This window comes from Malaclemys terrapin, chromosome 6 (assembly GCF_027887155.1).
Source record: "Malaclemys terrapin pileata isolate rMalTer1 chromosome 6, rMalTer1.hap1, whole genome shotgun sequence".
Lineage (NCBI taxonomy): Eukaryota > Metazoa > Chordata > Testudines > Emydidae > Malaclemys > Malaclemys terrapin.
In genome coordinates, this window is record NC_071510.1 from 55,463,439 (window position 1) to 55,477,385 (window position 13,947).

A 13,947-nucleotide genomic window follows, 5' to 3' on the forward strand; every position below is an offset into this window, starting at 1 on the left:
CCCCAGTCCATCTGTCCACTTCAAAAAAATCACTCCAAAACCTCACCACTGCAACTTTCTGGCTAGCCTCAGCAGAAAGTCCAAGGACGGAGCACTATTCCCAACATCAAATCAGGGCCAGATCCTGTGGGGCAGCCAGGCTCCTGGTGGGGAGCAGTGAGTGGAGCTGAGAGCCTGGACTCTCAGCTCCCCACTCTGCCACCTTAGGTCAGTGGACACGCTCCTGGTGAGGATATGTGCCACCGACCGAAGGCAGGTAGTGTGGACATGAACCACTGCAGTAGTTACTGGTGGCTGTAAATTGACCTAATATAGATGGACTTAAGTTTTTAGTGTGGAGGTGCCCTACATTTTATTCAGGATCAAGAAAGGGAAGGAAGAGGCACTTGGAGGTCTGAGCTTCCAATTCTTTTCTGCCAAATTAAATAAGGAAAAAATGCAGTTGCCCGCAGAACCTGCTAACAGTCATACCTACAGTAGGGCCTGACAAATATTCATGGTATATGAAAATCCATGGCTGCCACTTAACAATGCAGTCATCATCACAGGAGTAAACAAGTGAGGAAAAGAAAGCTTGGTTTCACCACTGGAAAGTCTTCATGCCTTTTTTTTTTTTTTTTAGTGTTTGGAAAAGTACCTGCCTCCCAAAGTGATAGTCTTCACATGAGTGTGAGCCAAGTTTTCAGATTTAGCTGTGCTTATGCAAGAGATCTGTTGCATGAATATGGTAGGTTCTTCTATATCCTTGTAGCAATGGTTAGTTTTACCAGGTGCTTTTAAAAATATAGATGCAAGGATTTAAAAAAAAAAAAAAAAAAAAAAAAAAAGAAATTTAGTGAAAAAGTCTGTTGTGAGATTTAGGAAGTCCAACTGGTCTGGTTCCCTGTTTAAAAATGGTATAGTTCAGCACTTGCAGTGAGAGAGTAGGCTACTAGATACAGTGTACTCAGGATCTCTTCTCTTTTATAGCACTTTTTAGAACAATTGTTTTGATATCAGGGATTATAACTGTGCTAAACTGTTTTAATCTGTGTAAAGAAAAATAACCAAAAATATCTAGCTCTTGGTTGGGTACAGAGAAAGAGAGAGAAGGAAACATATGAAAGGGACTGTTGAATGGAAGCTGATCAGATGGATGAGATATCTGAGAATTAGCACGGACACCTGATCAAGAAACACTGCAAGTACAGTCTTTGTACCAGAAGCAGACCTAAAACAAAGCGGACTGGGTCAAGGTCCAGGAGACTTAGTGAACAGATATCACAGAACTGCCTGATCTCAACCTTCTTAACTTTTGGCTAAGAAATATAGATTAGAGACAAGGCAATAATTGGAGAGTTTGCTTAAACAAACACACACGCTTCTTGACTTGTCACAGGTTCAAATCAGAAGAACGCACTACCTGTCCAATTAGCCACTTTTTTCCCCTCCACCAGAGAGGAAGGGCACAAGTCTATTTTAGTTTATTACAGTACTCAAAACTCTCCTAGCACCTCAGCAAGCAACCCTACCCGAATTCAGCAGATCCACATTTGTCTCCTGCAATCACATGTCTGCTTCCATGGAGACAGACAGCTGATCCGAGCAATCTTATCCACTAGGAAACATGAAGACTTCTCGCAACAAGAAGTATTGGACTCTAATCCTGGATATAAGCAGTCTGGATTAATTAGGCTCTGCACAATCTGCAACAGCTCCTTTGACCAAGACTTTGCAGATACAAAAACAGTTTTTCCCTCTCCCACAGTGTCATGAAATAAGATTGAAGAGGGGTTTTTATGTTACAGTACAAGATTAGTACAAGATTTCCACCTCTGGCAATCTAGCCATCTTTTCTCCCATTTTCACATTGCACTGGGGATCAGTCTGCTAGAGTGACATTTCTTGCTACAATTTGTATCAGCCATCTCCACCACTGCCACACATTGTCATCTTTCACACCAGCAAACCTTCTGTAGAGTTTTCCTCTCTAAGGCTAGGTCTATACTACCCGCCTGAATCGGTGGGTAGAAATCGACCTCTCGGGGATCGATTTTTCGCGTCCCGTTGGGACGCGACAATCAATCCCCAAATCGGCGCTCTTACTCCACCAGCAGAGGTGGTAGTAAGCGCCGCCGACAGAAAGCCGCAGAAGTCGATTTTGCCGCCGTCCTCACAACGGGGTAAGTCGGCTGCGATACGTCGAATTCAGCTACGCTATTCACGTAGCTGAATTTGCGTATCTTAAATAGACTCCCCCCTGTAGTGTAGATGTATCCTAAGGTGGTTGTGACAGATTAGTGTATCAGCAAACTCTATGCTGTTTCGTGAACATTTTGATTGTAAACTGCACTGCAGCCTTCATTTTTGCACTGTAGCCTCCATCATAGGCTGGGACACCCAGGAGGTGTTACAGTCAGTCAGTCACAAACACATGCTCATATACATATGGGAAAGCCATCAAGAGTCCTCAGCCTGGCCTGGATAGTCCTCCATTCAGATATATTTGTTCCCCATTGCCTCCAGCCTTTTGTTCTAGGGCAAACCTAACAATAATCATCCTGTCATTAGGCAACAACACAGCATTTTATGATAAGGAGATAGTAAAGTTCTATAGGTTGGACTAGGCTGGAAGTAGACAGGCAATTGTCACCTGTGTATCTTCTTCCCTCAGGTGAGACTCTCTCACTGTTTTGTCAATGGAAAAAGGAGAAGGTGTCTGTAGAGGCCTCTGGCTTTTTACCTTGTTTGTGAGAAAACATTGAGTATTTCTCTCCATTTGACTCAGCTAGTGCTCCCTGAAGAGCTTTCTTTCTATGGAAAATAGAGAGGCAGACAGAAGCTGCTGTACTTGGCTATCTGCCTTCTACATCCTGAGCCAGAGCTTCTTGTGCAATATAGCATTTGAGGAAATAGCTCTGGCAGAGAACTTAATTGTATCTTGGGAGTTGTCAAAGAATACTGGTTAAGACATTTTTCTTCATATTGATTTTATCTTTGAAGGTTGTTAGACCAAGCAACAGCTCTTCTAGCATAAGGGCTGGCAGTAACATATGCCTGCATAGTAAATGAAATTTATACTTTCTTCCTCAAGGGCCTGTCAACTCATCTGTCTGGTCATGGGGGTGCAGAATGGGAAGAGTCAGCTGGGTGACAGTATTAGATCCCACCGCAACATCTGCTTTGGGAAGCTGTACAAAGTTCACATATTTATTCTTCAAAAGAGATATAGAGCAGCTTCCAAATGAGAGCAGTTTTGTATAGCTTCTCTGATTAAGCATAGTAGGGTGGTTCTCTTGGTAACTGCCTGTTGACAATGAGGATCTGTTCTAGCCTCAGGAAGGAAATATACCACTATTCCAACTACAGGATAGAAGTGTTTGTGTGGCTGGGGTGGGGAAGAGAAAAGATTCTATTATATTTGGGCATCAACTAGCAGATCTGATACTCTGAGGGTCCTTTGGCCACTGTTGAACATTAGAAGAGAACACCAATTATAAAGCTGCTGTTGGGGCTGTGGGCAGCTCAGTCTAGTGGTTGGAGTCGGAGTTGGAGTCAGGGAGTCGAGCCAAGGGTCAGAGGTGGATTCGGAGACCGGGGCAAGGATCAAGAACAAAGCATGAATCAGGAGCAAGGCAGGCAAGTAGGATTCATGAGTCAGGCAAGAAGGCAGGGTCCAACGTAACAGCCAGGTAGAGCCCAGTTGTGGAGACAACTTCTTGTGGGTTTAAATAGGAAGCCCTGACAAATCAGAATTCATGGTGTTCCCCAGGACTTGATTGGAGAAGTCCTCCCTGATGTCACTTCAGGTTTCATTGTCTCTCCTGCTCAGATGATTAGTAGCGAGCCACTGGGTGGCAGCAGAGGGGCAACAGTCAACTGGGGACCCTGGGGACACATCTTGAAGACCAGTAGGGTCATGACAGGTGCCAGCAAAAATTCTTCTTAATTTGTGTGAGAGTAACAGTGGTACGAAAGAGGTTTGGAATCTTGTTATTTTAGGAGTTTAGTCAATGGGGTTAGCTGGTGTAGAGCAAAAGCCTACACAAACTCATGCTCCTGTATGTGACATACACAGTATGAGAGACAAGCTAGATGATGTAATAACTTATTGGACCTGCTTCTGTTAGTGAAAGACAAGCTTGTGAGCTACACAGAGCTCTTTTTCAGGTATCACATAGTAAGACTTAGACAGGCAGCTTTGCACTTGTGTGTGTTGACAGTATACATGACCTGCAGGGCAACCAGGGTAATTTTACATGGCCTAATTTTCAGGAGTACTGAAGAGCCACAACTGCAAATGAAGTCAGACAAGTGCAGGTGCTCAGCACTTCTGAAAAATCAGGTCCAGAGCATGCATTATAGGCAAGGCTGGGAGCAGCACCTACTAGTAAGATTGCCTAACACTTCCCATTTTAAAACCATGGTATCACTTGCTTACAGCTTTGGCAAACTGTTTCAGCTGAAATTTTCTATGCCAAGTGTTTGCCTAAGGTTGATTCATTTTTGGGAAAATTTCAGACAAAATAGTTCAGCCATTTCCAAGACTAAGCCTAGGAAAACACATTTAATTTTATATGGAGAAAACAATCAAGTACAAGCCCCACATGCCGGTCTCCCCTCCCCCCCCCTCCAACCCCAATCTACAACCTGCCCCCCTCAGAACCCGCAACCCATCAACTCCCTCCTGCTGCTTGTCCCCTGACCACCCCCTCCTGAGACCCCCCACCCTAACTGCCCCCCAGGACTCCACCCCCTACCCAATTTGCCCTGCTCCCTGTCCCCTGACTGCCCCGATCCCATCCACCACCAGAACTCCCACATCTACCCAACCCCCTCCCCATTCCCTGTCCCCTGCCCGCCCCTCCCCCAGAGCCTCTGCCCCCTCCAACCGCTCCCTGCCCCTTATCCAACCTCTCCTCCCAGCCCCCGCCCGGCTCCCTTACCATGCTGCTGTGTAGGGATGCTGCACGGCCACTGGAGCTCGCAGCCCCACCCCCTTACCATGCCGCTCAAAGTGGCAGGAGCTGCAGAGCTGCCCAGAGCTCTGGTGCTGGCAGCACGGTGCGCTGGGGGGGGGGGTAGAAGAGAAGCAGGGGAGGGGCCGGGGGAAGCCTCCACAGCTGGGAGCTCAGGCGGGCAGGGCAGGACAGTCCCATGGGCCGGATGTGGCCCACGGACCGGAGTTTGCTCACCCGCCCGCCCCTTTAGGAACCGGTTCTACACTGGCTTCTAAATTTAATAACCGGTTCTTGTGAACCTGCTTCAGCTCACCACTGGCTAGGGCACATGGAGCGAGGAGGAGGGGGGGGTCTCTTTTACAGACAACTCCCAAGCCACGGGAGACACAGGCCATGGTGAGCACACTGCCTCAGGAAGCTAGGAAATGCCTAATGGAGGATTTTGAATATCAGTTGGATTGCATAGTCAGTGGGAATCAAGCACAGATATTTGAGCATGGAGGCAGATAGTTACAATTACATTTCATAGAAACAGCAAAAGACCAACCCCCAGCAAACAAAGCTTCCATATCTCAAATCCCGCCTTTAGCTACAGGAGCAAAAGTTACAATAACTACCACCTGACTTTCAAGCATACATAATTACTCCTTTTTTAAATAATTCAGATCTTTTCACCATATGGAAATTTGTAAGATTAATTATTATTTAGCAAAGCACCAGAATGGTCCAGTGGTTTGGGCACTAGCCTGGGACTTGAGAGATCTGGGTTCAGCTCTATGTCCTGCCACAGACTTCCTGTGTGATCACTTAGCGTCCTTGTGCTTTGGTTGCTTCTCTGTAAAATAGGGATAAATAGCACTTCTCTACCTCATAGGTTTGTTGTGAGGAGAAATACATTAAAGATTGTGGGGTGTTCAGATACTATAGTAATGAGGACCATATAGATTCACAGAGTGTTATCCCACCTATCAGGAAACCCAGTTTCTCTTAAAATTGAAGCTTTGCCAGAAAAGCTTATGGGAGAGGGAGAGAGAGAGAGAGAGTGTGTGTGTAAGAAAACAGGTCTGATAGTGTTTTAAACACATGATCTAATGTCATAAGGATTGCATTACTTGTTTCTACAAAAACACAACATTGAAACAAAGTTTCAAGTGACATGAAACCCTTTGATGGCAGGGTTTGTTTACATCCTTTGCACTCACAAAGTCACATACTTCCACAATTAATACAATACTGATTTTTTTTAATATGTTGTCTAGTGCTCTGAGAGTTTTCAGAAATCAGATAAGCAATTCACCTAACTTGTGCTTTAAACAATAAAAAGATTGCTGTAGTAAAAAAAAAAAAAATCAAACAAAACACCCTTAAAAGGAGTGTCATTTAAACTACATGTGCACTTGATTTTGTGCGCTACTGTAACTAGAAGAGGATCTCAAAAGTATCTTCTATTTAGACTCACACAGCCTAGGGTAGTATTATGCAGTCCAAGTGTATATATTTAGTCTAAAATTCACATATTCTATGCAAAAAAATATAACTATATGCTTAACAAACATAGGTCCCACAAGCAGACCCACATGACCAGACCTTTGCACCATAAAAAGCACCATTGAAATTAGTAGGGCTCCACCAAAATGGATCTGTATGCAGGGTCAGGGGCATCAATTGTAGGAAGTCTATGAGCTCAAGAGTGATTTGGGGAACTGCCTCTTCATTTGTATGGGACATAGTTGTTCCCTTCCCCACATGAGAATGGGGAAAAATGCAGAACATGCTTCTTTCATTCCTGAAGCATTGCCTCAGGAACAAGTTATTTCTGCCAATGCATTTCACTGTGGTGGGTATTTTGGGAGCGCACCTGTTTGGACCAGAGATACAAGTGTTGGAAGCGTATACAACTTTCCAGAAAATGAGATCACTGCCTTTTATGTTCTCCATCCTCTTCAATGTGTTTACAGGACTGAGATTCGAGTTGGCCGGAAAATGGAATGATCCTCCTGTGAGAAATTTCAGTGGGTTGGACAAATAATTTAGTCCCAACTCCAGATGAAAAGTCAAAGATTTAAAATTTTTCACAGGTGGGCACATTCTGAAAAATTCCCTTTTGGGAGAACTGAATTTTTCAGCTTTCTCCTAGCTCCATGGACAGCTGCCTTTCCATGGTGCCCAACTCCCCAGGAAGTTGGAGTCATGGGGTGTCAAGCAGGCGCTTCCTAGGGGGTAGAGGCAGCCCAGGCAGGATGACCTGCTTTCTTGCCTACGTGGTTTCCATCAAAAAAGTGTCAGTACACTGTTCAGATTCCATCAAAAACAGCATTTTCTGACAGGTAAAGGTTGTGTTGGAAAATTTTTGACCAGCTCTAATCATGATCTGTGATGCGTAACTGGGAACTGTAATTTCCAACAAGGATGAGGCCTTAAGGTGCAAAATTCAAACTCTCCCAAATTCAGGTTTCTTTGGAGCTGGATATTTGATTTGGGTAGAACTCTAAACTCTGGTACTCTGGTTGGCACGTGAGTAACACTGGTCATATCTTTCTTCAATATTTTATTGCAAAGTTATGCATCAAGTATTTTCAACTTCCCAAGAGTATTTTACATTTGAAGGATTGTTTGTACGGTCACAAGCTACATACATACAGCACACAGGAAATGCAGTCATCTGTCAGGCAGTAAGCAGAAGCTAAAACAGTATACAGCACACTGCAAAACTTTTTGGTAGGGAACAACAACGGAAAATTTTGACCAAGAAAACTAGGGCTTGGTCTACATAAACCCCCAAATTGAACTAAGGTACGCAACTTCAGCTACGTGAATAACGTAGCTGAAGTTCGAAGTACCTTAGTTCGAACTTACCTCAGTCCACACGCGGCAGGCAGGCTCCCCCGTCGACTCCACGGTACTCCTCTCGCCGAGCTGGAGTACCGCAGTCGACGGCAAGCACTTCCGGGTTTGACTTATCGCGTCCAGACAAGACGCGATAAGTCGAACCCAGAAGTTCGATTGCCAGCCGCCGAACTAGCGGCTGGGTATAGACGTACCCTTAAACAAACCACTCCCTCTATTAGAGCTATCATGTGGTCTATCATATTCAGGCAAAACAGACAGGAGTTCAGTTTTAACTGACAGTGCTCCATGTGGTTTGCATCATCAGTTATACATGGATGTATGTATGTAATAAATTACTTATCTATAAAAAGCCATACAAGGATCTTATCTTGAACTAAACAGAGTGAGGATAAGACGAAATAGGGAGGGAATAAAAGAGCATACGGTATGTTGAAATAGTGAAAGATCAGCGTGTTGTGTATATATTATTAGTTCTTTGGATTTAAAAAGATGCAATTACATAAACATGTTGAGGAGGTAGTGGGATGTTCAACTAGTACCCAAAATGATGGTGGAGGTGGGTTCTTCTTCTTCTTTATGAAGAAGAACAGGAGTACTTGTGGCACCTTAGAGACTAACAAATTTATTAGAGCATAAGCTTTCGTGGACTACAGCCCACTTCTTCGGATGCATCCGAAGAAGTGGGCTGTAGTCCACGAAAGCTTATGCTCTAATAAATTTGTTAGTCTCTAAGGTGCCACAAGTACTCCTGTTCTTCTTTTTGCGGATACAGACTAACACGGCTGTTACTCTGAAACCTTCTTTATGAAGGAATGCTGTTGTAAGTGTTAAGGAAAAATTTTTAGGAGGAAATCTCTAATGCAAAGTTAATAAAAAATTGAACTTGTACATGAACTCAAGTTCTAGTCCTTCTGGCAGTCACTGAGTGCACACACACACACACACACTCATTCTGTCTTCCTTTGTTATTGTTTTTTTTTTTTTTTTTTTTTTTTTTTTTAAAAAAAAGCTTTCAGATAACATTTTCAAAAGTGCTTAACGAAGTTAGGAATCTAAGTAACTTTGGATTCTAGTGCCACTGACTTTCAATGAGACTGAAGAGTCTAAGTTACTTTTGAAAATGGGACTTAGCTTCCTATGTTACTTAAGCACTTTTGAAAATTTTACCAACATCTTTCTCCGCCTTCTGTTCCCACCTGTATCATGGATATTTTAACACAAGCATTTTTTCCATAGTGAAGAAATAACTATGTAAAGAAGCATCACGAAGGCATGATTTAAAAGAAACACCAACCCTTTCAGGAAGGACACATTTCTAGTCAATCTCACATATTAATGTTGTATTTGGAATGGCCATTTTATCTTTAAAGCTTTTCCTCCTTTCTAAAGTAAGTTCAATATAAAAAAAGTCACTTACCATACAGAGTACAAGAACCTTCAAAGATTAAAAGGGAAAAATTTAAGTTTGAATGAGTTCCTGGGTATCAGGGCCTCTAAAGTATAGAGTGAACACTGATCACAGAGCTGGAGATACTGATCTTTAGAGCCCTGCGTGGTTTGTATCTGCATCCGATCTGCAAACATGGTCCGCGGATATCCACATCCGCGGATACAACGCAGATTTGCAGGGCTCTACTGATCTTTACACAATACGATTTTCCTGTCAGTTTTCCATTAGTCAACAGTTATTACTTCCACCACCCCCAACTTTGGAATCAAAAACTCCTTCCCTCCCCTTAAATACAGAGTACCACTCAATTAGGGGAACCAGGGAAAAGGGAAGCAGCATTTCGGTTACACCAAATGAAACTCTGACCTTTCACTTCAGCTCCACTTAGAGATGAGGAGAATGATTCTAGTATCATTTACACCAGTGTCGAAAGCCAATGGAATTATACCAGTATAAAACTGTTCTCGGGGGACTCAGAATCAGAACTATGGTATGTTGCCTGCAAACCAGCATTACACCCCATAAAGTGTCCTGTGCTTTCAAGGAAACTCACAACGAGATGTTTAGAGGGTTTTTTAGGCTGGATCTAATTATAGTTCCATTACTCTGAATGAAGGTGAACTTAACCCTCCCAATTTCTTGTTCTGAAGCTGGGGGAGAGGAGGGATTCAAATAACTTTTAGAAAACAAACTAAAATCATCTGAGATAGTACATCATTGCTACTTTAACGACTAGACTTTGTACAATACAATCTTTGTTAAAGCACTGGATACAAACGTGAAGATAAATTCTGGCAGACAGAACTCCGAGGACAAGATATTTACATGTTCCTCAGATAGCATTCTAGTCTCCCAGCTTTAAAGAAAGCCAGACTCAAGTTCTGTTCAGCCCTATTCGTGGTCTTTGAGTTACAAAACTAGTCACGTGTATTTGTACTATAAACAGTTCGCAATTGGCGTTCAAATATTTTCTTAATTTCACATGATCATATCGAGCCTGCATTCCTGAAACTTTGTAGTCTCTCTACTAAGTTCCAGCGTTAACAGCTGTAAAAGAAAACAGCAGAATCATAAGGCAGCCAGTATCAAAAGTTAAAAAACAACATAAAATGTACACAGGATTTTTTCCTTTTGATACTGTATAGGTAGTTCAGCTCAGCCCCACACCACAAGCAACAGGCGTAGAGACTTTCCAGACAATACATCGGATACTTACAGGAGTAGGACACCTCTGTTTTCTCTTTTATTGACAGCCCTTACAGGTTTTAGTTCTTCCACATCAGACTGTTGTTCAGTCATTAGCACCGTCTGCAGAAAGCGCTCTGTGAGTATCCGTGTGTCTCCTCCTTTACCCCTTACTACCAACAATTGAAATAGACTCACTCCAGCTTTTCCCTCCCTTCCTGTCACACAACTCTCTCTTGAAACTCCAGAGAGCAAATTAAGCCCAGCTCTTTATCTCTGGCTAACCTGAGCAAGTTTAAACTGGCCCTATCTGCGGGACCTAATGGTAAAGGGAAGGCAGAAGAGAGAAAGGGAGGAGGAGGAAAGAAGAAAGAAAGAAAAGAGACATCCTTTTCTCCACCCCACCAGTAGTTGGGGGTGGGGGTAGGCGGAAGGAAGGCGGGGAGAAAGCCTGTTCAACAAGTCTTTCTGGGAGAGGAAACTAATGAGCCAAGCAGGTGAAAACACGGTGATAACAATTCACAGCTGCTTTACTTTTTAAACCATAAATTTATTGGAATGAAGCTATAAAATAGGATTTAATGATGTTAAACATAATTACAAGCGCTGACTTTATATAACTTAAGATATAATAACAGTGACAAAGAACTGAGGCAACACACCATGATCGCGTCTTTTTAGATTGCACCAGGCGGCTGGTCTTTTACACAACTTAAATTATTCAAACAGGATGTTGCCTCATCGGTTACTGCCTCCTGATTACTTAAACAAAAGGTCTATTTAATGTTTTATATGGGAATGACAAGGATGACAAGAGACGTTAGTGGCTATGCCATTAACACTTTGCTGCCCCAAAGAGCCAATTTTTGTTTATTTTCAGAGCAGTCAATAGGCATGGAGTAGTGGTCCCAACCTGGATGACGGACAAGTTGGCCATGATGACAGGTATTTTTATATTTGAGATACCATAGTGATAAGTGTGGTGTAAAAACTTAGGTTGATTTATAACAACAGCAATAACCTACTGCATTTTTATGGTGTTTTTCATCCTGAAGGATCTCAAAGTGCATCACAAAGGACACCACTGATCTTGCAAATTGTTGCATCTGTCTGCATGGAGCCCTTTTGAAATTAATAGTGTTAATTATAGGTACAACAGTCTTCCCATATGCAACAAGTTGCAGAATCAGGCTTATATACTTATACATCATGGAGGGTGGCAGTCAGCCATTAGGCAGTAAACTACATCATAATAATAATAGGGGGTGGGAGGAAGAGGTAAAGAGTGGGGTTACTGTTTGTCCCAGTGTTCTTCAACTTCAATCTACACTTACAAAAAGAGACAGGTTCTTTACAGGTGGAAAAAAAAGGCACTTTTTGGTGCCTAAAGAAGGCCTGAGGGGATGGGTTTTGTATTTTCCTGCTTCTACATTAGAAACTCAGGTCTCTCTAGACTGAAAGTTTTTATGGTGTCTGGAGAATGAGTGCAATGATGACATCACAAAGGCTAGGGGCTTGATCCCGCTCCCATTCGGTCAATGGCAAATCTTCCATTGATGACAATGGAGGATGATCAAGAGAGTAAAAGTTGAGGAAGGGAAAGCAGAATGTTTAAAATTCATTGTTTTTTTTTTTTTTTAAATTTGAACATATTTCACTTCAATGACTAATTCACATTTTGGATAAAGGAAGCCTCTGTTGAAGTCCAACACCTTTGCCCCTTCAATTAGCATTTTAGATCTCACAATAAACATATCTGAGACCTCCTAAGGTCCTCCTGCAAATCCAAGAAAGATCAAACTCTACATTCCTGATATTTCTAACATAAGCAAACATGGAAATTTTGGGCACTTCTCATGAGACACTCAGCACCTTCCAGGTTTATGTCTCAAGATTTACCCATGACTGTTAATATAGGCATTACCCTGAAGAAGTCTACCTAGGTGCCAGCGGTGTGAACCCTCTATATTAGGATAACTCACTAATCACTAGAATAATTCACTAAAACTGATGTTTTCACCTATGCTGGCTCAGATAAATCTTTTTCTGCCTCTGTCTAGCAACACCCTAGGTTGGCATGGCAGCCCCAAGAAACCATCTAACATCATGCAACAAATATACAGTAGGATCTAATGTCAGACCCCCCACTTGTACTCAGCAGGATGCTGCTGAATTTGCAAGCAGAGAGAAATATTAAATGGCAGCATCTCACACAGGGGCCTCTGCATGGTACCAATGAAATATAAATGAGAGTATCAAAAATATTCCAGATCTCTGATTGTATTTCATAATGGGTAACAGGCCCAGGTAGAAAAGATATATAGTTTCTTTACATAAAATACCATCAGTTTAAAGGTGTGGATTGTATATCTATTTACATGTATATTATAAGGACTAAAATAAAATAAAAAAATCCCCTACAAAACTGGCCCATTTTCAAGACATTTAAAATGTATGGTATAAATACATGTTTAAGTCTGTATCAAAATCACCACCCCCAATCCACTAGAGTCATCAAGACGCCACACAGAAGAAGAGGTCTTTGCTAATAGATCCCAAAGTAGGATCTGGACATTTGTATGTATTTCAGATTTTCTTCTTTATGTAGTACCAATAGAATTCTCAGCTGAATTTTGTCTGATGATGGGTGAAGCCTACTGCAGGGTTTCTTATAGCTTCCTCTGAAGCATCTGGTACTGTCTACTCTTGGAGAAAAGATACTGGATTAGATGGACCACAGGTCTGATCCAATATAACAATTCCCAAGTGCCTATATAAAACCCTGGTCCTGCAAATACTTAAAATTAAATATGTCTGTGTTAAGGACTGGGGCCTAAATTTCTAGCCATTACATATAGCTATTATTGATTTTGCCCCATATCTCCAGGAGTAACAGACAGTGTAAAGAAATATGTATATTCTGCTGTGACTTGGTACCCTTTCCTGAAGGTCACCCTCACCTGAGTATTCTTACCGATTTCAACAATTATTGTATGCAATGTAGTTGTAGCTATGTCAGTCCCAGGATATTAGAGACACAAGGTGGGTGAGGTGATATCTTTTACTAGACAGAAGTTGGTCCAGTAAAAGATATTACCTCATCCACCTTCTCTCTCTGATTTCAACAAGACAGCTCAAGTGAGCTGCAAGATCAGACCCCTTGCTGACTGGCCTTGGAAAAAAAGTCACTTAACCTCAGTTAGTGCCTTATTTTTCTTGTCTTTAAAATGTGGATAATAATGCTAACCAATCACCAGAGTTGTTGTGAAGATTCATTCATTAGTTAGTATTTATACAACAGTTGGAAATGTAAAGTACTATGAAAGTACTGAGTATTGTTATTATTAAATATTTATTAATCTAGTAAAATAAAATAGTTTCTGTAATAGAATCACAGGACTGGAAGAGGCCTTGAGAGGTTATCTAGTCCAGTCCCTTGCACTCATGGCAGTACTAAGTATTAGTCTATGAAGTATACTATGTATAACTATATATACTAAGTATACTATGAAGTTGTTTCAG

General features: G+C 42.0%; 1 protein-coding gene across 5 annotated transcripts in view; it reads right to left on the reverse strand.

The window, feature by feature from the left end:
- GRAMD2B (GRAM domain containing 2B) overlaps window positions 1-13,947 on the reverse strand; it is a 62,125-nt gene that overhangs the window by 34,935 nt on the left and 13,243 nt on the right. For 2 of the 5 annotated variants that reach the window (XM_054031820.1, XM_054031818.1), the window contains exon 1: window positions 10,457-10,839. The exons of the other annotated variants lie outside the window; for them this stretch is intronic. In XM_054031820.1, the coding sequence (XP_053887795.1) occupies window positions 10,457-10,539 (83 nt within the window). In that variant the 5' untranslated portion in view covers window positions 10,540-10,839. Of the gene's footprint in view, window positions 1-10,456; window positions 10,840-13,947 lie in introns of those variants that run through there. 5 annotated transcript variants of the gene reach the window in all.